The 23,755-nt window shown below is 40.0% G+C and overlaps 3 protein-coding genes across 4 annotated transcripts in view; 2 read left to right on the forward strand and 1 right to left on the reverse strand.

The window, feature by feature from the left end:
• Positions 1-528: 528 nt before the first annotated feature.
• LOC120543662 lies at positions 529-2,413 on the forward strand. The gene is made up of 4 exons (XM_039776844.1): positions 529-566; positions 677-756; positions 926-1,375; positions 1,468-2,413. Exons 2-4 carry the CDS (start codon positions 704-706, stop codon positions 1,991-1,993), a joined length of 1,029 nt encoding a protein of 342 aa, XP_039632778.1. The 5' UTR covers positions 529-566; positions 677-703; the 3' UTR covers positions 1,994-2,413.
• A 223-nt stretch (positions 2,414-2,636) lies between these two features.
• Positions 2,637-4,185, reverse strand: LOC120561382. Its single transcript, XM_039804517.1, has 2 exons — positions 4,137-4,185; positions 2,637-3,390 (listed from the first exon to the last, which is right to left on the reverse strand). Exon 2 carries the CDS (start codon positions 3,366-3,368, stop codon positions 2,637-2,639), a length of 732 nt encoding a protein of 243 aa, XP_039660451.1. The 5' UTR covers positions 3,369-3,390; positions 4,137-4,185.
• A 9,777-nt stretch (positions 4,186-13,962) lies between these two features.
• neurl1aa (neuralized E3 ubiquitin protein ligase 1Aa) overlaps positions 13,963-23,755 on the forward strand; it is a 106,554-nt gene continuing 96,761 nt past the window's right edge. Inside the window, exon 1 of one of the 2 annotated variants that reach the window (XM_039776742.1) lies at positions 13,963-14,212. In XM_039776742.1, coding sequence (XP_039632676.1) covers positions 14,179-14,212 — 34 coding nt within the window. In that variant the 5' untranslated portion in view covers positions 13,963-14,178. The remainder of the gene's footprint in view (positions 14,213-23,755) is intronic. The other variant, XM_039776668.1, reaches the window with a different exon arrangement.

Consider the following 23,755-nt stretch of genomic DNA (forward strand, 5'->3'; position numbering starts at 1 on the left):
CGTTATACCGTTACGCTCGCTGATATGTTTCTGTTTCTCAGTTTCTGACAAGAGCGACTCAGGAGAGGTGTCTGTGAGGGCAAGCTGCTTCAGGTCAATGAGGAAAAGCGAGAGACCACACAACTTAAGTGTAGGAAAATGAGAGCAGGTTCAGTGTTGTAAAAAATGCATTTTAGTAATGAATGGTATTTGCAGCATAAGTATCAAGATATTAGTTCACCCGCACACAGCAAGTGGACTTAAATACACCAGTGACTAAATTCCAGTAGGTTAATACATGTACAGTATTTTAGTTATATTATACACTAACATACCAGAACATCAAAAACACATAGGTTACTTTACCAACTTGTATACATTTATTTTACAGATTGTTCTCAAAGACTCTAAGCCTGTTGAACTGCTGGCATGCCAGTGCTCATGTGTGGCAGGGCTTGCGCTATGCAATCATATTGCAGCATTGCTGTACCAAACCTCACATTACAGCCAACAGGAAGCAATAGCTGTCCCCCTATCACCAGCGCTGTACAGGGTCTGAGCAACAATGGCACAAACCCAGGACCCAGGTATTGTTTGTTTACAACACTTCCATAATTAAAATATTTCAATCAACTCTCAACAGGTTCGCACATAGGCTACATCGTCCTTAAATAAGTTATTGTACATTTGCTTACAGGGTTTCAAGCCTGGTCCAACAAATGAGATGGTAGTGTTGTCAGCTCAGCCCAAGGAGAGAAGAGTGGCTGAAGGAATCAGGTAACATTAGTTAAACTGAATATTTCTGCTACATTCTGTGTCTGCTGTGTCTGTCCACACACACACACGCACTTAGCGTAAAGCTACAGAACACAGAGGTGTTCATTCATTTCTGATAATAATAACATTACTACCTGTTTAACTGATCAGTTATGTTGTATGTTTTCAGGAGTAACTTATACAAAGGAGCCTGTAACCTGACCTGTGACCTTCCAGACATGTCAGTCCTTCGGTTGAATGACATCTACCAAGGCATGCCAAGGGAAACTGCTCCACTAATAACAACCATGGGAATAGCAGGGGGTGTACCATTAGTAGACAGTGCCTTTGGAAAAGTCCAAGAAGGTAGTGTTCTCTCCTACCATCTTCCAGCATGGACTCCACCAATGACATATCTACATGCGACTGCACCACCAAGACCATCCTTACCTCTTGATGGTTACTCTTTGGGGCCCTCGGAGTGTTGTTTTGTGCTTAACTACCATCAGCAGCTGCACATGAAATCTCTTCAAACATCAGAGATCATGGCGCACCAACTTGAGGAAAGCACAAGACAACAGAGCACACTGAAGGAATGGCACCTTCTAAGAAAGCCACGAGTGACTTCCTCTAGATTCAGGTATGTATAATCTTTTTTATTGATAGTCATTACATTGTTTAAGATGTTGTTTAAATACTTAGACCAAGTTGTGTGTGTTCATGCATTTCTAGAGAGGTTTGCCATGTGAGAGGACAGTCCTCAGCGGAGAACCTGGCACTCAGGATTTTACGGCCAGGTTATCAGACCGCAGAAATGAAGAGGGGTCTTCAGATGGAGTCCAAGGCTGTAGAAGAGTACTGCCTTGTTAAGGATGTAAACCACTATCCTTGCGGTTTCATCATCCACCCAGATGCACCATGGCTCGGGTCATCACCAGATGGGTTGGTATACGACCCGAATGCCGAGCCTGCGTTTGGACTGCTGGAGGTGAAGTGTCCTAATGTGAGAAGCTATGTAGACTGTACGTACCTTAGGGTCTCCGATGGAGTGCTACAGCTAAAACCATCTCACACGTACTACTGGCAGGTACAGGGACAACTGCTCATTACTGGTCTGGAATGGTGTGATTTTGTTGTCTATGCAGAAGATGACATGTTCATTCAAAGAATATACAGGGATGGCAGAATCATGAAAACAATGAAAGAAAAGGTTGATTTCTTCTATTTTTACTTTTATCTACCTATGCTTTTGGCTTGAAAAAAAATCATGCCATTGACAGTACTTATTTCAATCAGTTTTAATCAGTTAGTATTTATTTTAGGTTTTAGTGTTAATTTGATCAACCATACACAACTCCTAAATAGCCATAAGTAAAATGAAGATCAGGCCTGCATAGATAGAGATACTTTATTAATCTGACTGAAATGTATTTAAATTGTTGACTGTAGAACATGTCACCTTCAATTACATATTTTCTTATGTTCATTTGTTCTGAGATTATTTATTTGTATCTAAACACAGTATTGTGTAAGTGCTGCTTGTAATGACCACAGTAAAATACACATTTTGTGAGATCCCTAAAGAAAGGCTGTGGTATCATTTTATTTTTAATTTCACTGTAGCAAAATTATATGTGGAACGGCCATCAACTGTGTTTTATATACAGTAACGGTTTTAACAAACAATAACATTGACAACTATAAAAACAACAATAACTATATTCTTTGAATGCTCTGCCCTCCACAGTACCACGCCACAAACATATTGACACCTCTACTTAGACCAGGCTTTTACAAGTGGACCATTCTGGTAATTTAATAGGAGGCATGCGACTACATACAGCTGGTTAATATTTCCAAACATGTTTAGGGGATAACTGTATCAAAGAATTTGTGCTCCTTCAACCGCCAATTAGCCGCTCAACATGCACCCTAAGGCGTGCAATAGACTGGGTCTCCCTGACCTCGTTTGCTGGCATTTGAGGTCTTCCGGCTAGGAATGCAGGCCTGTACACTTTACAAGGCACACAGTCATCCACCAGGAAGCCTCTGTCCACCATGATTGCCATATCCGGCCTGAGCAGTTTACATAGTCCTGACTCCACAAGGATCTGCTTGTCACTGACTGAGCCAGCAAAGAGAGGAGAAACAAAGGTAACAGCACCATGAGGGGCCATGCCAATCATCCCCTTCAGTGTACAATGGGACTTGTAACTGGAATAAACTTCACTCTGGAGTAAAGGAGAGGAAGGTGTTTGGCATCTGAGCTCTGTGCAGTCCAGGATAACTGTAGTGTCTGGGTAATCTTTGAACTCTGCTGGCAAGTGCTCACTGATTTTGTTTTGGGGTATCCAAATTCGCTGTGAGCCAAGAACACAAAACAAAAAATTACTCCAGGTGTGAATGATCCTGCTAACAGTAGACTGGTGTACCCCATACCGGTCGGCCAAGTCCTTCTGCTTCAGTCCAAGGGCAAGGTAGTTCAGGAAGAGGAACAGTTCATCTACTGCCTGTATAGCCTGTGTCTGTACCATGGCTGTACTTTGCCTTGCTGAGTCACCATCTGCAGTTCTTGTTCTGGTCCCCCGAACCATGTACTGCAGTGATGGTTCGATGACCTGCCAAAACCGCATCAGGTGGTCATAAGATGAAAATCTGTAAAAAACAGGTCTAGTGAAAATAGGAAGCTTTTATTAAATCTACTAGTTATTATTATTGTACCATGCTCACAAGCCTACAGATGGTTAGAGGTGAACCTGTACCTTAGACAAATGGACGTGCATACAGGAAAACAAATGGTAGGCTGCATTATGCATTTTTGAATTGAACACACTAACACTATAACAAGGCTAAACATAAAAAAATGTAGCGGTAAAGCTAGACCAGGGGTCATCAACTACATTTTTCCAAGGTCTAGAATTTTTTTCTAGACTTAACTAGATAGGCTACTTAACTAGAAAATGATCTCAGATTAGGGAACAGTTCACTGAGGAGTGATGGTTAAAGTCTTTGATTACTGAAACGTTGTTGTAGTATGCAGTGTCCTGATTGGTGGAAAATGCTTGCAGAAAGAAAGGCCTGTTTACGCCTGTAAAACAGGTAGGTGGGTATTAAGTATATAGGCTACTTTTTAACCATGGAGGGTTTATTGTAGGCTAATTACAGTAACGAGTGTAGCGTTTGTTCATCTGCGTCAGCAGCTGTAAATAATCATCGGTACGGTTTCCAGTCAGTTACATGTGCCGTGTGTGTGTGTGTGTGTGTGTGTGTGTGTGTGTGTGTGTGTGTGTGTGTGTAGCGCGGGTATCGCTTTTCAGAATCACGCCTATGTCGAGCCCTGAATAGTTAGGTATTACAATAGTATAGCCTATTAAATTACGAAAAAAGCTAGCTTTACATACCTTGTGTAAAAACGAATGTCTGTGTCCGAGCCACCAAATCGCTGTAACCCGAAACGCGATGCGTGATTGACAGCTGCTCCAGCTGCTGCCTCAGCTGGGCAACTTCATCCCGAAGACTCTCATTCTCAGAGACCACCAAGTCCACAAACGCAGGGTCCGGCCTTGAACAATAATCATGATCGTTGGCACAAAGAGTGCCAGCAACTTTGTCGGTCTCCATCCTTTCTGGTTCGCGCTGATCCGGCTCCTGTACCCCAAGTCTTACTTTTCCGAGAGAAGTTATTCCAGGGAAACAAGACAGGAACGGCGCCTGGCTTTAGCCTCCTTCTACCCCCTTCAGCCGCCCTCGACGACACGGCTCCTCTGATACAAAGTGTCTACTGCACACTCGAGTGTGGTGAGAGATAACAAACTTTTCTCTTCTGATCTTCACAATCCATTTTTGACGTTGTTGATGGTCGGAGGGGAAAGTATGGAAGCTCAAAGACGAATTAAATTTTGCTGACGATGAACACAGAGGGACACAGCAGTGCTCAGCTGTCGTTCCTTCACGACGCTGAAATTTATACGACTTTCTCATCTCTCCATCACTTATGTATTAGGCCTACTGCTAAGAAATAACTGTATAACTATACTAAACTACTATACTTCGCTACTATAATATATATTTACTGTCCTGTCCTGGTGGTTTTCTACAAATGTCCTTTAAATATGCTGCAGTTGGTGGCTGTTGCTGTGCTGTTGCTGTGCTGTTGCTGTGCTGACATTCCACCGGAAGTGAATGAGCTGGCTTACATTAATGCGGAAGTTCTAAAGAGCCTTCCGTGCATAAAGCCTATTGTATTTGTCATTAAGATATCATGGATAAGACTTGCTGTCATGACAACATTATGACAGTGTAACGAAAACATTCTTTGACCTCAAGTAAAGTGGTAACATTTGTGTTTGTCATTAAGATATCATAGATAAGACTTGCTGTCATTATCACATTATGACAGTGTAACAAATATATTCTTTGACCTCAAGTAAAGTGGTATTAATATACACAGAAATATGGCATACATACAGATAAAGTAAAAAAAAATAATTATTTTCCCATAACTTAAGCTACAGTGTTGTAATCTAGAGGCATTAAGACTTGCATGCTTATTTATCCCTCCCTGTAATTGTAGAAAGAATGCACTAAAAATTAGCCTCTTTAAGTTAGCTACTTCACCATAAACTCCAGTTAAACAGTTAAACTCACAATTTGTACTAACATTCATTCAACAAAAAAACCCACAGATAGCAAAAGTGTTGAAAAGCAGCATTACTTTCCATAACCAATATATATAATCATTAGCCTTTTCACAGGCAATATGCAGTAGCTAGTCTGCTAGCCTTTTGTGGCTAATTACCCTATTAGCATATGAATACAGCACCTTAGCTTAACCCGTTAGCTTAATGCTATTAGCACCGTAGCGCATGGATGCTAGCAAACTCTAGTGTTAAGGAGTGACTCACCATTTTACTGCCTCTAACTCCGTGACGATAGCTGATTCAGGCACAGCTCTCTTTCACTCTATTTACAACAAGGTATAGCCAGTATTAGATAGTATTTAGTATGTAGAATTGATTTATTTCACTAACTGGCGTTCTTTTTTATCTTACTGAGTGAATAATGGCAGCCTCCTACATTCTGATGCAGGCGCCAAAAGGTATGTGAGGAGACGTAAATCTGATTGGTCAGCTCACGGACCCAAGTTCACCCATTGGCTTATTTACAAGCCCATCAAAGTGTTTTTCAAGCTTTCAGGAGGATGCTGCCGTTATTCACTCAGTAAGATAGAAAGAACGCCAGTTAGTGAAATAAATCAATTCTACATACTAAATACTATCTAATACTGGCTATACCTTGTTGTAAATAGAGTGAAAGAGAGCTGTGCCTGAATCAGCTATCGTCACGGAGTTATAGGCAGCAAAATGGTGAGTCACTCCTTAACACTAGAGTTTGCTAGCATCCATGCTAATCGGTGCTAATAGCATTAAGCTAACGGGTTAGCTAAGGTGCTGTATTCATATGCTAATAGGGTAATTAGCCACAAAAGGCTAGCAGACTAGCTACTGCATATTGCCTGTGAAAAGGCTAATGATTATATCTATTGGTTATGGAAAGTATAATGTTGCTTTTCAACTATTGCTAGCTGTGGGTATTTTGTTGAATGAATGTTAGTACAAATTGTGAGTTTAACTGTTTAACTGGAGTTTATGGTGAAGTAGCTAACTTAAAGAGGCACATTTTTAGTGCATTCTTTCTACAGTTACAGGGAGGGATAAATAAGCATGCAAGTCTTAATGCCTCTAGATTACAACACTGTAGCTTAAGTTATGGGAAAATAATACAATTTGAGAGATGTTTACATGCAATTTATGCAATTATATTTAGGATAGTGTTAATGTTACTAAGGTTCCATACAACTTGAATTAGAAATGCATTGTTTGTATAAAGGTTGCCTATTAATATAAATGTGCTTTTGGTACATGAAAGGGATTTATATACGTTTGATACCTAAGAGAAGAAATTTAAGAACGGTTGTACAAACTGAATAGAGGTTTAGATATTTCAATAGGGGTTAACTGAAATATGACCTCATTTTATTTTCATTGTAGCCTAAGCAATTGATTTTATTACTGAATAGTAATTGAGAGAAATTTTTTGGCCTTATCTACAGGTGGAGGAGGTGAAAAGGCTTCGCAGGGGAGGCCCAGTCCACAGAGGGATATTGAATCACATCGATTCTTCACATCCCAGAGACTTCCAGGGTTTAGAGATTCCCAGTTCAGGATCGAGACTCTGAACGTAGATGGATTTCCCTTGATTCATTCTTCATGGTGGAAGGACAAACGGAAACCAAACTCACATGGGACCCAATGTTGAACATCTCTGAACTCTTGTCATCAAAGAACAATTGAGCTCATAGAACTGAAGAGGGTTTCTTTTGTGTGCACACTTTATTTTTTTCAGTTAGTTTATCTGTATGTATGTCATATTTCTGTGTATATTAATACCACTTTACTTGAGGTCAAAGAATATATTTGTTACACTGTCATAATGTGGTAATGACAGCAAGTCTTATCTATGATATCTTAATGACAAACACAAATGTTACCACTTTACTTGAGGTCAAAGAATATTTTCGTTACACTGTCATAATGTTGTCATGACAACAAGTCTTATCCATGATATCTTAATGACAAATACAATTGGTACCACTTTACTTGAGGTCAAAATATGTATTAGTTACACTGTCATAATGTTGTCATGACAGCAAGTCTTATCCATGATATCTTAATGACAAATACAATTGGTACCACTACTTGAGGTCCAAATATTTATTAGTTACACTTTCATAACAGTGTCATGAGACCCAGTTTTGTGAAATTTCCTGTCAGACATCTATCTGAAAAAGTGCTAGAATTGGTCTCTAATCTTGCACATCTAATTATAATAATCATTATGTCAAAATGTCATGAATACAAAAAGAGGTGAATTTCTGTTTATGTCAAGTTGTCATGACAAAGACATCCTCTGGTAATGTCATCCTGGTTAATGTCAAGTTGTCATGACAAAGACATCCCAAACTAATTTAATGTCAACTTGTCATGACCAAGACAACTTCTGGTAATGACACTTTGATTAATGTCAAAGTGTCATAATCAAGACAAATTTAATGTCAAGTTGTCATGACCAAGACAACTTCTGGTAATATCACTTTGATTAATGTCAAGTTGTCATAATCAAGACAAGCCCAACAATGTCAACTTGTCATGACAAAAACCGAATGACACTTAATGACAGAAGTCATAAACGTTTATGACTTGTTTATAAGGTTTATGACACATTCATGACAGTGTCATGTCATAGTTATGACAGTGTCATGTCATGGTTATGTCAGTACTGTCAAGTAAAGTGTTACCAAACTAAGTTCAAATTATCTGATTCCAGCTTCTTAAATCTGTTCTAGTTTCTTCTCTCCTCTGTGACAGTAAACTGAATATCTTTGAGTTGTGGACAAAGCAAGACATTTGAGGATGTCGTCTTGGGCTTTGGGAAACACTGATCAAACATTACTCCCCATTTTCTGACATCGTATAGACCATACAACTAATCCATTAATCGAGAAAATAATCGACAGATTTATCGACATTGAAAAGAATCGTTAGTTGCAGCCCAACTTGACTTTAAATCCTTCTATGCTGTTAACTAATCTTTCCTACTCTTAACTTATCGAAATTAAATGGAATTGCTTTTTTATTTTTTTACTTTTGGGACGGAATCGTTTTCCCCTTGATCTAACTTATAAATACTGATGAACGCAATCAGGAAGTTCATTTTTAGCTTGCGTTTATGTCTTGAAAGTGATCTTGCATCGGCTGAAGTCAACAAGGCTTCTTCACAATCCCGAATCCAGATTTTCTACAGTCGTCTGCAGAGGTGATACATGAAACCAAATGTGATTAGCCTCCCATTGTGCTAGGAGTGCTTTTCCACCAACTCTCTTCACCTCAAACGTGCGCCCCATGTGTGTGTCTACAGGCTCTCATTTAGCAAACCAAACCTTGAGGTTGTGGTCCTGATTTCCTTTGGATCAACATCCCAGGCAGGCAAGAGTATTTGTTATGGTTACATGGTCGTAATCAATAAAAGTGATGAGGACATGTAAATATTTTTACCTGTAGGATTTGCTGGGCAATAAACATAAACGAGCATCTACACAATTATGCAGTATTTATACTCATTATTCCTCTCTCTCCTGTTCACATAATTATGGGATCTGAGTAATTTCATCATATCCCTAAATCACTTGTAGTTGCATTTTAATAATTAGAACAGTCCCCTTTTTCAAAATAAAGTTATTAAATGTTTTTTAGATACCATATTTCATTTCTAAAAAAAATAAATGATCCGTAATCTAGAAACAAAGACTGAAAACTTGCTAATCATGCAGTGGTGAAATAAGTAGACTGGAGTGGAATAAGTACATTTACTCAAGTACTGTACTAAAATCGCAATCTCTCTCCCATTTGCAGCAACCGTAATAGAATAATGCCTAAACTGTCTACACCATTTGGGAAAAACATGATAGTTGCCACGGCAAAGAATCTTCCTGTAGAGCCTGCATCCTATTTTGTATTGTTCTCCAGATGTCTTCATCGTTCTGAAACCTGGGGTCCGTTCCAGGAAGGAGGTTTAACAAACTCTGAGTCCAACCCTGAACTCTGAGTTGATTTACACTGAGATGGAAACTCTGAGTTTTCGGTTCCAGAACAGCTGATTTGAGTTCATTCAACTCAGAGTAGCTTCACTTAGAGTTAAGCGCGTGCACCACCACTATAACAAGGCAGCATGAATTAAGGCTTTGACTCTGAACTTCGTTATTCGAATATAATTTGAATATTAAAAAAATAATGATATTCAAACGAATATTAGGCAGCTCTTAATATTCGAACCTGTTATAGGCATTGTTTTTTGTAAATGTGTTTGCTTGTAAACGTTTTCAATTCAGATTCCGAGGCTTTTTCACGCATTTCAAAATGTAACTACACGTCGCAGCGACGCACGTCACTCAGCCGTGTCTTGGTAGCTTTGCATTTCCTCCCCAACTCATTTCCTGGTTCTCCTTCTCCATCAACAACATGAGATCAAGGAGAGAGTTAACTTTTCCTGTACCAGATTTCCCACCGTGGTCAGAAAGAACAGGGGAGACACTTTGTTTCTCTCTATGCCTCTAGAGTCGCTACTCGCTCCGAAGCTAATCACCTAAAGAGATCGACGCACACACCAGCGCACGAGTATAAACTTCAGTCCACTTACGTAGGCTACGGCGAAAGCTCTGCGTGGAGCCTGCGCAGAACCATACAACAGCCTTCTTGGCTCATTTTCTGTGAAGATGGCAGCTGCCCCTTCATCTCAGTACATACCATCCAAAGCTGCAAAATAAGGAATCAAGATGTGGGCTGCCTGTGATGCTGGGACTCCATGGTCACAACATGACATGTGATCTTTGATTTTTTAAACTTCTCACAAGCTGGAACAAAAGCTCCTGAACTGGCAATTATTTCCATTGTTAATTAATCTGGTGGTTATTTTCTCTTATTTTGGTTATTAGTTGGTTAGTAATGTTTGATCAGTGTTTCCCAAAGCCCAAGACGGCATCCTTAAATGTCTTGTTTTGTCCACAACTCAAAGATATATTAAGTTTACTGTCCCAGAGGAGAGAAGAAACTAGAACAGATTCACATTAAACAATCATTTTTACTTTTTTTTTAAACAATGACAAACCGATTAATCAATTATCAAATTCATTTAATAGTTGACAACTAATCGATTAATCTTTGCAGCTGTAGTGTGAATTATATTGTGTATGTGACTCCTACCTTGATCTGCTGTAGCAATATATCTGTGTTTATGTTTATGTGTATTTATATTTAGGCAGGATCGGCCCTACTTACTGTTATTTCCTGACGTCAAGCTTGGATAGGGGAACAGAAGTTTAGCTGATTGCTGTTCCTTCAATTCACTCTCATGTTGTGCTTTTTTTGTGTCTTTTTGTGACCGGATAGCTCCACATCATTCTCTTATTGAAGTTGTAAACATTGAGGACACACTATTGACACACAAGGGGGGCAGGGCGCTTGCATAATTTACGCAACTTGTATAGTGAGCGCATGGGCCGACGGTGTTCTAGAATTTTAATTTTTTTTAGCATTTTTGTTGATAAATCTGATCTAACAGTGGTACATTGCAAATGTCAACCATACTGTCTATATTGCTTGTCAATGAGATGAAGTCAACATCTGTTAAGTGTTTTTTTTTACATAAATTATGGCTTTATTGTAATAAAACCCCAATGATGTTGTGGGTCCACTAGACCTGCAAACATTGGGTGAATACCAAAAATACGAACACCACACAAGGGTTGGGAAAAGATATCCATACTACTTTCACCCAGTGTAGCTTTACCTATGTTCATATTCCATTAATTCTTATAATGAACCTCACACTGTCCTTCACAATGCCATTATCTAAGTGCCGGCAGCTTCGGGCCCAAAGTAAACCCAGTGGTGTCTGAGATTGAGGGCCATGAGGTCACCACCATACGTGACGACAGCTCAAGTCAGAGGCCTGACTCCTGAGGGGTCACCCAGTCTGTCTGCCAGGGGCCTGAGGCCCACAAGGAAGTACGGAGGGTGAAAGAGTGAGTGCTGAGAGCAAAGAATGTGACCACTCTTACTCTCTGAGGTTTCGGATCCATACTTAGCCTGAGCTTGTATCTCATTTATTTTTGAAAGAACAAAGTCTCATGTGGAACTGTATAGCATAATCTCTTTAATGTATTCATTGTGCTGCTTGTTTTGACCTAAACCAAGGGGTGATCACTAAAGTGATTTGTAACAATCCAAAACGGTTTTCCGGCACCTTCGATTAACAAGTCAATTAATTTGACTGGCATTTCATACATCACTGTTAATATCCATTCCAGTGTTTCCTCTATTCAGCGACTCCATGAACAAGGTAGTCTTGCATTGCCAGACCTTCCTCCACAACGCTGCAGAGGAGGGATAGTCCACACAGCATTCCTGGATGGGAGAAAAACTTGCTCTGGTTTATTGGCATTTCTTTAAACCAATCAGAATCGTCTTGGGCGGTGCAGGAACTAACTTCTAATATATCCTCTGGAATCAAACTGAAAACATACAGTGAACCTCTATTCTGCTGTTTGTGGCAGTGTTTGATATTTGTGCCTAAAATTACTCATTAACTTCAGTAGTAGTGTTTTTTTTATAAAAAATAACTTTTTGTCATATTTGCTGAAACTGTCACCATATCGTGACAGTACTACATGATACAAATCATCAAAAAATCAAAAAATCTTGTTCCTCTGCCTCCCCCTAGTGCTCCTAATGGCATTAGCAAGTTGATTAGTCTCGCTTTGCCAGACCTTCCTCCACAGCACTGTGGAGGAGGGTCTGGCTAGTCCACACAGCATTCTGTGTGGACACATCTGCTACATAGTCTCAGGAAGGAACTTGTTTTGGTGGAACATGTGTATATTCAAAAGTAATTTTAGTCGTGCAACAGAAAACTGGACAGATAGTCTAGCTAGCTGTCTGGATTTACCCTGCAGAGATCTGAGGAGCAGTTAACCATAGTCCTCACAAATCCACCGGAGGTTAGAACGCCAACACAAAGGAAGAGGAAGGAAACGGACATCCGGCCAAAAAGAGGGACATCCAGCGGAATATCCGGCAGCACCGGAAACAATCCTGGATGTGGAAGGTCGTGGATATAGATTATGAACTAAACCTGTTTGAGTCGTAACTCACTCGGATCTTTAACCCGACTCTTTAAATTAACTAATGAGTCGCGAGTCTCTAGTATCATTAACTCGGATCAGTTGAGTCCTACTACAATTCAGTCTAAAATGATAACAGTGCCACACACAAGCCTCTTGCAACATTAGCTACTACTAGTCCTAGCCATCTTAGCTGCCAAAAGCTTTAGAACTTACAATTTCGTAGGCAACGACAACGCCACAAGTCAACTCAAGCGACTGAGTGAGCAGAGAGACAGTCCGAGACAGGTTATAGGAACTTCCCGACCCGCAGACTCAGAGCCGGAAACATTGCAAGCTCGCAGACCACTCGAGAACACACGAGCCCTCGACAACCCACGAGTTCTCGATGACTCGTGAGTCCTCAAAAGCAAATCCACAACAAAAGCCATTCTTTCACTTCTGAAATAACATACAATGTTCTGCATGTAGCCTAGCTAGGCCTACTGTAGGTTTGGTGTATAAATGTAGTATGTTAAAATGGAGTTAGGTCGAGCAGACAGTCTGAAACATTGCAAGCTCGCCTATAGATCAATACTGACTTGAGTGACTCGCACAACCCGGATCAGTTTAGTGAGTGACTCAGAATAACCCGGATCCTTAAAAGGAATCGAGTTTGCCAGTTTACTATGAACAAGGAAACTGTCTGTGGTGAGTTCACACCTCTGTAAAAATAGCAGGACAGTCGCGTACTATCTTTTAAAGTCAGTTGGACAGGTGACAATCCCGTTGCCGGTAGCCTACCGGTTACAAACAAGCTCGGTAGTGAGTGTAAAATAAAACGGTAGCGACTCCGTAACGTGCTGCAGATCTGGTGTTTTCAGCTGAGCTGAGCTGGACCAGAACAGTTCGGTGATGCTGTTCTGCCGTCATTGTTCTCCGTGAAGTTATCTGGAAGTGAATGTAGCCCTGCTGTGTTTTTATGTGGACTGACTGCTCTGGGCTCCATTTAAAAAAAATGGCCTTTACAATGTGGTAAAGCCTTGTGCGCTCTGATTAATTTGGCATGTAGTTAACACATCAGTCATCATTTAGTTTGAATGAAATAAGGAGAGTAGCAGGTGGACCAGCTGTAACAGTGGGGTGTAGTGGACAGAGACTTTATTAAAGTAGCCTAGTGTTAAAATCAAATTTGAGAATGGAATTGTGGTGTAGTGTTGGCGCCTTTGGTTTCCCCCACCTGCCAGATCCCACTTTAAACCCCTGCCTAAACCTACAAAATGAATGTAATATAGCTAAATACATCTTTGCAATAAAAGCCTCATATTTAGTTTATTCATCCTGGTCACTTCCCCATCTCGTGCTCCATAAATACTGTAGCTTCCTCCTAGTGGCGGCAGTGACAGCGTTAAAAAGCGCTCAGCCAGTCTCCACCTTTTATGTAAATATAGCAGTGTGAGTGAGTGAGTGAGTGGGACACGAGGCGGAGGGAGCGCTCAGTGAATGGCGGGGTGGGGGGGGGAGTTGCCTTCACGGATGTGTGCCTGCGCTCACAAGAAGGAGGTGTGGGTTTGTCTCCAGTGTTTGCATCTATTCGGAGGAAAAGGAAGCGATAGGCTGCCTTTGGACGCGAACGTGCAATCATGTCACGAGCGCCGGACTGTGCAACGACAGCATCTGAATAATCCATACAGGGGATAAGCAGCGGGCTGTACAGGGATAAAGCCATGGGTGGACAGATAACGCGAAATGCCTTTTACGGTAAGAAATAAATATTGTTGGCTGTATGTTTTGGGTCTGTAATTAAATGTACTGCTGTATTGTGTACGGCTTTACATCCAGCTTTGGTCATTTGGTTCTAAAGAGTGCTTGCATGTTTAATTCATAGACGAGTAGCCTGTGCTGTAGCTAGCTCACGGCACTGGCTCTGTTATCAGGTAGCGTATTGCCACTATATCTAGGCTATTCTTTGGTCACAGTTACGTCACTCCGGTAGCCTAATTAGACTGCAGGGGTCTCGAGACTCGCAGCTGTGCTCACTTTTGATGAACGCGACGCAATGAACTAGATGTCACAACCTCCTCCTATGTCCCGTTTAAACTGGTGTAAAGTGTTGATATTGTGTGGGCTAATAGGAACAGTTTCAGTGAAGGATGGAAAGTTGCGGGGGTTTCCTTCTGCTCTTTGCTGTGCTGTGGTTTGCCCTCATTAATAAAGAGACCGTGTGTGCAGCTGTGCTTTAGGAAATCAATGCATTGATTTCCAATTGCATTGTCCTGTAGGGTAACCGAAAGCAGCATGATGATGTATGGCTAGGAGCAAAACCGCTAACTGTATAAAAAAAAAAGAAGGTGTTTAGTAGTTTAATTTGGTCTTAAATAAATAGGGTAGTGTTGAGTTTGTGTTGGTTTTTGAGGTCTTCAGGTGTTCAGATCTATCTAAGAAGAGCTCCCAGCCAGGGACTGTGTGTGGCTTTACTGTCAGTTAACAAGTGGTTCAACAGTGAAACTTGTGTGTACTATTAATTCAAAATATAGGCCAGCTTTAGGCCTTGTGTGTCTTGTTTGGTGCTCCATGTGGTGACAAACAGCAATATCCATCATGATGTTTAATAAAAAAAAAAAAATGTAGTCCTCCCCTACTCTCTTTCTTCCTATCTACCATTGCAACATTAAAAGAATGTAATAGCAGTGCAGGCAATAAACAGTGCCAAAAGTGTACTTCTGAATTCACTCTATATTTCTATAGAATTATTGGAAGAATTAGTGTGCTATATATTTTAGGGGTGGACAAAAAAAACAAAAACGATTCACATATGTATTTTATATTGATTCTTTTACTAGTATGTATGTATGTGTGTGTGTGTGTGTGTGTGTGTGTGTGTGTGTGTGTGTATGTATGTATGTATGTATGTATGTATGTATGTATATATATATATATATATATATATATATATATATATAACCAATGATTCACCTAATTGTTTTCTGTTTATATGGTACCAGCGATGGCGACTACATTAATGTAAACGGTTCCAGCTGCATTCTTCTTAGAAAACAATTACTTTTTAGATATGTCTCATGATATATTGTCTCTCGAAGTGGTTTATTCAACTTTTGTGTGTATTAAAGAAGGAAAAGTACATTGCAATACTCAATACAATCGGATAGCAATGAATGAGAATCTATATATATATCTCTCTATCTATCTATCTATCTATCCTGTAGTAAAGCAATGGTAGTTAAGCCCCTGTTCCTACAGCCCTCTTCTGGTTTTGACCACCTGATCGTTCTAATTAAAGCCCCAACATTAATCCAATTAGTTAAAGAGGGACAGACTAAGACAGCATTAGGAGGAAGCTATAGCACCTTTTCTTCAGAATCAGGGTCAAACCCCTCATACAAATTCAAATACAATACAACCTAAGTAATTTCCTGTTAAATATTAACATTAAACAAGTCAGTTATCCAGTTTGTAGCAAAGCTCTTCAGCGTTGCCAGTGTATCTGTTGAATCTGAGCTACTACTATACCAGTGTACATAATCCACTTCTATAGAGCATAAACATTGTAAATGGTCCACATTTCCCCTTGTTTCAGTGTATGCTAATACCAATTAGAAATAAACTTAGGCTTGAGCGGTTTCCTTGCCACACAGTTCTGATGTACGGGGTTCTATCAAAATCACATTGTAAAGTAAATAAACGCTTCTCCCATCATGTTTTATAGTTTGCCACAGCAATTGACTGCCATTCTTTTATTTGGTATTTGGTATTAGGTCCTCTCTATGTTTTTTTACGTGCCAGACGTCCATGACGTAGCTGTTGCATCTATATCAAATATTTGCACTGCCTCCCTGGACTCGTTAATTGATGTTATTAATTTCTCGTGCTACATGTCTGCTTTGAAAACAGCCTTTCACTGTACCCTGCCCTATTGTCAGCTTAACCCACACCTGTGTACTTTGTTCTTGTTAACATTTGCTGGACCCTCTGCTCTATAGACGTCTGTCCCCAATCATGACAACGATTCTGCCATCAGTGTAATATCCCTTCAAAACTCCTAATTCATTCAGTGACTTTGCTCACATACATATCCATGCATATTAGGAATGTTAATAACTAACGTTTAACCGTTAGCCTACAATAATATAAGATATTATATCCATATCGTGATATGAGACTAGATAGCGTCTTAGATTTTGGATATCGTAATGTCGTTATATGGTAAGTGTTGTCTTTCCCTGGTTTTAAAGGCTGCATTACAGTAAAGTGATGTCATTTTCTGATTGATTTCTGATTTATCAAGAATCTCATTGTGAAAATATTTTGTGAAAGCACCAATTTGTCAACACTACACTACACAATTGTCACAATATCGACATTGAGATATTTGGTCTATAATATCGTGATATCTGATTTTCCTCATCGCCAAGGCCTAGTTTAGGGTTTTCCGGGTCCAGTGTACGAGCCTAAACTGGTTTGATTCGTGCAAACCGGCTAAACCGGTGTTTTTTCATTGGTATTAGGTCCTCTCTATTCTCCAATAAATCCAACTGGTATTGCAAGCAATGACCTCTCAGGTCGATGTGGTCCACGACAACGCACGCCACATTGTGGCTGCGCGAGTGGTACTGTGCCAGTCTGCAGCTGTCCGCCAACTCTAAACGCATGTCTGAGCTTCCCGGACAGGTGAACTGGGACTCCACTAGATCGTTTATGTTTTCTGGCTACTACACATAGCAGTTGGGGATGGTAGAAAATCATGCTCTGGTTTATTGGCATTTCTTTAAGCCAATCACAATCGTATTGGGCGGTGCTAAGCGCTGGAGAAAAGCCACGGTGCTGCTGCAAAACCGGCTCGTGAGGAACTTGTTTTGGTGGAACGTGTAGGTTTAAAAGTTGTTTTCACCTTAATGTTTTCTGTTTTCGGTACCACCGATGTCGACTACATCATATCTGTTTCCAGCAAAACAGAGTGAAAGCAGAAAATGCAGAATATCCATGTTTTGTTCTTCTTCACGAATGAAATAAATGTCAGACTGACTGACTGACATGTGATGTAAAATCCTTTTAGAAAACAATCAGTTTTTAGAAATGTCTCATCATATATTGTCTCTAGAAGTGGGTTATTCAACTTTTTGTTTTTGTTAAAGAAGGAAAAGAAAATTGCAATACTCAATACAATCAAATCACAATAACTGAAAATCGCAGTACAGATCGAATCAGCACCCGTGTATCGTGATAGAATCAAATCGGGGCTAAAAACATATCGTCCCAGCCCTACAAAGTAATGTTTCCCTACTTCCGAGAATCAGATCGGATCACCGTAATGTCACGGGATGTGCCTCAGGTTATTGAATGCCAAATAAAAGCAATGGATATTTAATACAGCATGCAGACCACCAGACACCATTGAAGACACTCCCCTTTTCTTCTTTCTGTCTTTTTTTTTCTGCCTTTCTCTTGGTGTGCATGAGAGCAAGAGCCAGGAGGACTTTAATCAGGACTGAACAGTTGCTATGGAGTGACAGAAACACATGTCTCAGGGTCAGGTAGCATTGTTAGCATATGTGTCAGTGTCGTCCATATAATTCTTACTTCCTACTCCTCTGCAGTGTGCTCTGGGGCGACAAGTCTGTAACCCGCATCAACACACGGGACAGGGGGTTCCCCCCCACATATACGCGTGTGCAATAGGGCTGCAACTCCATTAGTGGTTTGGTCTCTAAAATGTCAAAAAATTGGGAAAAATGTGGATCAGTGTTTCCCAAAGCCCAAGATGACATCCTCAAATGTCTTGTTTTGTAGAATTCTCAAAGATATTCAGTTTACTGTCACAGACGAATGAAGAAGAACACGTTTTTGTCACATTTAAGAAGCTGGAATTTTTTTCATAGAGAATGACTCAAACTAGAGATTTACCGATACCAGTATCAGTACCAGTATCTGTATCGGCTCCGATACCGCCTAAAACGCTGGTATCGGTATCAGGAAGTACTGGAGTTTATGCACCGATCCGATACCACGTAATAAAGCCCTAAAGAAAATCTACGTTAAAGTAGTTTATTTATGTTCTGTTTCCGTTATAACTGACTGTCAAACTGGATAATAAAAGAAAGTTCTACGGCATTCATTGTTTGTGTTTGTTCATGTTTCACAAAGAGGTTAACCTGAGCCAGACAGACAACAAAGATAGAAATTATATCACATCCATACAGGGATAGTAGTATACAGCTGTTAAAACATAATAAAATATATGACACACTGGTATCGGATCGCTACTCGGTATCGGCCAATACGCAAGTTCAGGTATCGGTATTGGGAAGCAAAAAATGTTATCGGAACATCTCTAACTCAAAACGATTAATCGATTATCAAAACGGTTGCAGATGAATTATTCTCGCCTAGCCAGACCTTCCTCCACAGCGCTGCAGAGGAGGGTCTGGCTAGTCCACACAGCATTCTGGGATGGAAGAAGAATGTGCTCTGGTTTATTGGCATTTCTTTAAATGAATCACAATTGTCTTGGAGCCGTTGGAGCCACGGTGCCTCTGCTAAACAGTCTCGGGAAGGAACTTGTTTTGGTGGAACATGTGTACGTTCAAAAGTAGTTTTAGTCGTGCAACAGAAAACTCAGATTGGACAGATAGTCTAGCTAGCTGTCTGGATTTACCCTGCAGAGATCTGAGGAGCAGTTAACCATAAAAAGCTAAAAGAACAAAAGCAAAAAACAATATTAACTTAACATATCCGCAAAGGAATAGGAAGAAGCATAAGCTTATTTATTCCTACCCCTTTTCCACTACTCAATAATAATCATCATAAATGGCTTCATATTTATATCATATCCATTCATAAACATTCTTTACAATTTGCTACATATGTATTCTCACACACCACGAAAAAGAAAACATACATAATTACATATGCTTATAGCCACCATAGAAAAGAAATAATGTAAATAAATAAATAATCTGTGAGAACAGCAGATCACTAGTTGACGATTAGTCGATTAATCGTGGCAGCTCTAGCAACCCTACCCTTCCTTTGTCTGGCAAAGCATGCAACACTGTGTGTGTGTGTGTGTGTGTGTGTGTGTGTGTGTGTGTGTGTGTGTGTGTGTGTGTGTGTGTCTGTGTGTGTGTGCAGCCAGCCCTTTCATCTTCATCCTCATGACAGGTCACCTTCGAGGCAGCGCCCACATAATGACTTCCAGCCAGTACTGAAAAGCTTCTTGCCTGCTTTCCGTCGATACACACTGCATATCATTCCGCCTCTCCACCAGCCTGCTCTCTCTCGCTGCCAAAGAAGCACCATTGGATTACATTGTGTGCAGCCTTGTGGTTTTATTACTTATTGATTGCTGTTGTGTAATCCTGCTCGTGAAGAGAATGCGGTAACGGCAGGAAGATTGGTGGGCCATAGTGGGTGATGTCAGCCAGAATTCATCATCCCTGCTGTCTCACCTTTCACTGCCAGGTCATCACCGTGTGAAATATTGATAGCACAGTGTCTCTCCATCAGGGTAAGCCCAGGGCAAACCAGATAGTAGTCTCGCATTGCCAGACCTTCCTCCACAGTGCTGCGGAGGAGGGACTGGCTAGTCCACACAGCATTCCTGGATGCTAGTCACGCTGTGACTATACAAATCATAACATGTAAATAGGAAAATGTTGGTGTTAATTTATCACTTATTGGGAGCTGTAGGCTAGATGGAAGCGGTTACGTCCAGGATCTGTGCTAGGCTAGCGGTGGGTGCGTCAGACAGAGTTACAAACTGACAGAGATGAGAAGGGTATGTATCTACTTATCTAACTCTGGGGGTTACGGTGAATAAGCTGAAGTCCCAATAAGTCTATGTGTTCCTTTTTTAATAGAAAGAACAGGCCTAAATATTCAGTGAGAATGTCATAATAAAGGAGAATCTTAAAGGTCCCATGACATGAAAATTTCACTTTGAGGTTTTTTAATATTAATATGCGTTCCCCCAGCCTGCCTATGGTCCCCCAGTGGCTAGAAATGGTGATAGGTGTAAACCAAGCCCTGGGTATCCTGCTCTGCCTTGATGAAAATTAAAATGAAAAAAAATGAAAAGCTCAGATGGGCTGATCTGGAATCTTCTCCTTATGAGGTCATAAGGAGCAAGGTTACCTCCCCTTTCTCTGCTTTGCCCGCCCAGAGAATTCTTTTTTATTTTTTATTTAATGTTTATTTGGCAGGGACAAATGCATAGAACATTGCTTTATAAAGAATACAAAGTAGATGCCATGCATACAGGTTTATAGCCATGACTAATTTGCAACCCCTGTCCCTGGTTAGGCTTTTAAAATTAAAACAGAAATTATAAAGTATTAATATAAAATTTGTAACTATTAAAATACATACAATAAATACATCCCATACATGAAATAAAATATGAACTTAAATGAATGTAAAAATCACTATAAAACAGAGTTTACACATTTAACAATACAAGAACACAAAAGTATGCATATGTCTATGCATGCTAGCATATGCAACATTATGTTTGTATGAATTGTCTTATATCTTGTATAGTCAGTGTTCACAGAGTTGTTTCAGTTTCAGCCATTGCTTTAAATGTGTATTAAAAACCTTGAGTTCTGTCAATGTTTTAATTTCTAATGGTAAAGCGTTCCACAATTGTATGCCTCTTACCGAAAATGATGTCTGACCAAATGTTGTTCTACGTTTTGCCGCTATACAGTTACCACTTATTGTGCCTCTAGTTCTTATTCCGCTCTTTTGTTTCACTACTAGTTAACAAAATATTTCTGGTGCAAGGTTATTCACACACTTAGAAATTAATTTTAGAAATTAATAATTTACAAAACTGTCAAAACTCAATATATTATGCTTCCTTAAAATGAGGCAGTGGTGCCATATTACAGGTTTCTGGTCCATTACTTTTAATGCCTGTTTATATAATGACCTAATGGGTGTAATTGTTGTTTGATTGGCCTGACCCCAAACAGTAATGCAATACGATAAATGAGAAAATATCATAGAATGCATAAACTGCTGTGCTGCCTTAATGGGTATATATTGTCTTATTAATCGGAAGCAATTTAAATTTGTCTTGACAGTTCTGCACTGTCTCTTTACATGACTATCAAACTTAAGATGAGAATCTAAAGTAACCCCTAAAAACTTAAATTCACGTATCTCATCTATCTCCTTCTCATCAATCTTTATTCTAAAATTTTCATTGACCTTTCTTTTAATTGAAAAGCACATAGAGACTGTCTTATCATAGTTCAGGGTCAGATGATTATTTCGAAGCCACTGTGATACACCATCCAGTTCTTTTGAAAGCATCTTAGCTGCAATCTGAGGGTTTTTTGCTGAGACATATATAATTGTGTCATCTGCATACATTTGGCATTTAACCTTTTTGCAACTGTCTGGAAGATCATTTATATATAAACTAAAAAGCAAAGGGCCTAAAATTGAACCTTGTGGAATTCCGATTCGACAAGTTTGGATAGATGACTGAGTGGAATTAATTTTAACACACTGCTGCCTGTGTTCGAGATATGATCTAAACCAAGTTATTGCATCATGTGAGAAGTTACAATTTTCTAACTTATTTAAAAGAATTTCGTGGTTCACAGTATCAAAGGCTTTTTTCAAGTCCAGAAATACTGCTCCCACTACATTACCTTCATCTAATGACTGTTTTATCATTTCAGTGAGGTAACAGTTTGCGAACTCTGTTGAGTACCGTGGTCTAAATCCAAATTGTTTGGCGTGTAGAACATGATTACTTTCAAGATAATCAACAAGTTGTTTGGCAACTGTTTTTTCAAGAACCTTTGAGAGTGCAGGTAAAATTGAAATCGGTCTATAATTCGAGACCAGGTCAGATGCTCCAGACTTAAAGACTGGAGTTATCAGCTCAGATGGGCTGATCTGGAATCTCCTCCTTAAGAGGTCATAAGGAGCAAGGCTACCTCCCCTTTCTCTGCTTTGCCCGCCCAGAGAATTTGGCCCACCCATGAGAGAGAGAGAGACATCATGGCTTTCAAACAAGCAAAGTGGCAGTTGGTCAAGGCCCACACCCCCCCCCCCCCCCCCTCTCCTCCTCAATAGCTACAGACACAGAAATGGCACATCCTAAGGAAAGCTCATTGTGGGACTGGCTCTAGTGGCTGCAATTCTGCACCAAGGCTGAATTTCGGGAAAGAGACTTCAGATACAGTATTAGGGGACCACTAAGGTCTATATAAAAGAGACTTCAGATACAGTATTAGGGGACCACTAAGGTCTATATAAAAGAGACTTCAGATACAGTATTAGGGGACCACTAAGGTCTATATAAAAGAGACTTCAGATACAGTATCAGGGGACCACTAAGGTCTATATAAAAGCATCCAAAGAGCACCATGTCATGGGACCTTTAAAGATGATATGTACCGTTTCACTTTGCATTGATGATATCAAATCGTTGATCATTGAATCAATATATTGATCCACAACAATGAATTGTTACAATTTTAATAATCGATTAATCATTTATGTCCAGAGCTGCAATTATTATTTTCATTATTGATTGAATATTGATTTATCTGCTGACTAGAAATGACATCGGTGGCACTACATTATTTTTGTGATCCATCAGCTTTCCTTCATTAATACTAGAAGAATGGTCTACATTTGATTATTTGCCTGGGCCTCAGCAACAGACCTTGTGTACGTATGTAAGAGCAAAGCCTGTGTGTGGAAATGTTGGACTTGAAAAATTCAAGTCCAACATTTCAACTGCTCGAGGCAAACATTTTTAGCCTGACGTGGTCATACTCAGATTCTAGTCAGAATGTGAGTCTGAAACCGCTCCATTGGGCTGTGATTATGGGGCGTGTTCCAACCGAACCAGGAAAGAAAATTCTTCTGCATTCATTGGATAGACCTACAACCAACAGCACTTAACACTGTGTAACACACCTCAAATGTTGTGGGCGGGGCTAAGTTCGGCTGGCATCCAGGCTAAAACATTTTATCATCCTGGGCAGAAAGTAGACATTTATGAGATCATGAAAATTCCTTTGAAAACCTGCTGCTGGACAACAGATAACATTTGCAACATGAAGACAATATCAGGATGAAAGAATAAAGAAAAACTAAATGGCAGCGCAGCCTTAATTTTAAGCTGGTAGAATGTAAATTGAGATGTTCCAATACCACTTTCCTTTCCGATACCTGAACCTGCTTCTCAGCCGTTCCTTTCAAATGGTGCCCCATTTGTAAGGAACATGCATTTGTGGGATGAGCAGCAGCGCTGAGTAT

The sequence above is a fragment of the Perca fluviatilis genome, chromosome 1, assembly GCF_010015445.1.
Source record: "Perca fluviatilis chromosome 1, GENO_Pfluv_1.0, whole genome shotgun sequence".
Taxonomy (NCBI): domain Eukaryota; kingdom Metazoa; phylum Chordata; class Actinopteri; order Perciformes; family Percidae; genus Perca; species Perca fluviatilis.

Excerpts from the sequence above, each read along its gene's own strand:
- LOC120543662 (XM_039776844.1), top strand. The coding sequence starts at position 704 with ATGGTAGTGTTGTCAGCTCAGCCCAAGGAGAGAAGAGTGGCTGAAGGA. Across the intron at positions 757-925 it reads AGAGTGGCTGAAGGAATCAG|GAGTAACTTATACAAAGGAG; the intron begins GTAACATTAGTT and ends GTATGTTTTCAG. Across the intron at positions 1,376-1,467 it reads GTGACTTCCTCTAGATTCAG|AGAGGTTTGCCATGTGAGAG; the intron begins GTATGTATAATC and ends ATGCATTTCTAG.
- LOC120561382 (XM_039804517.1), bottom strand. The coding sequence starts at position 3,368 with ATGCGGTTTTGGCAGGTCATCGAACCATCACTGCAGTACATGGTTCGG.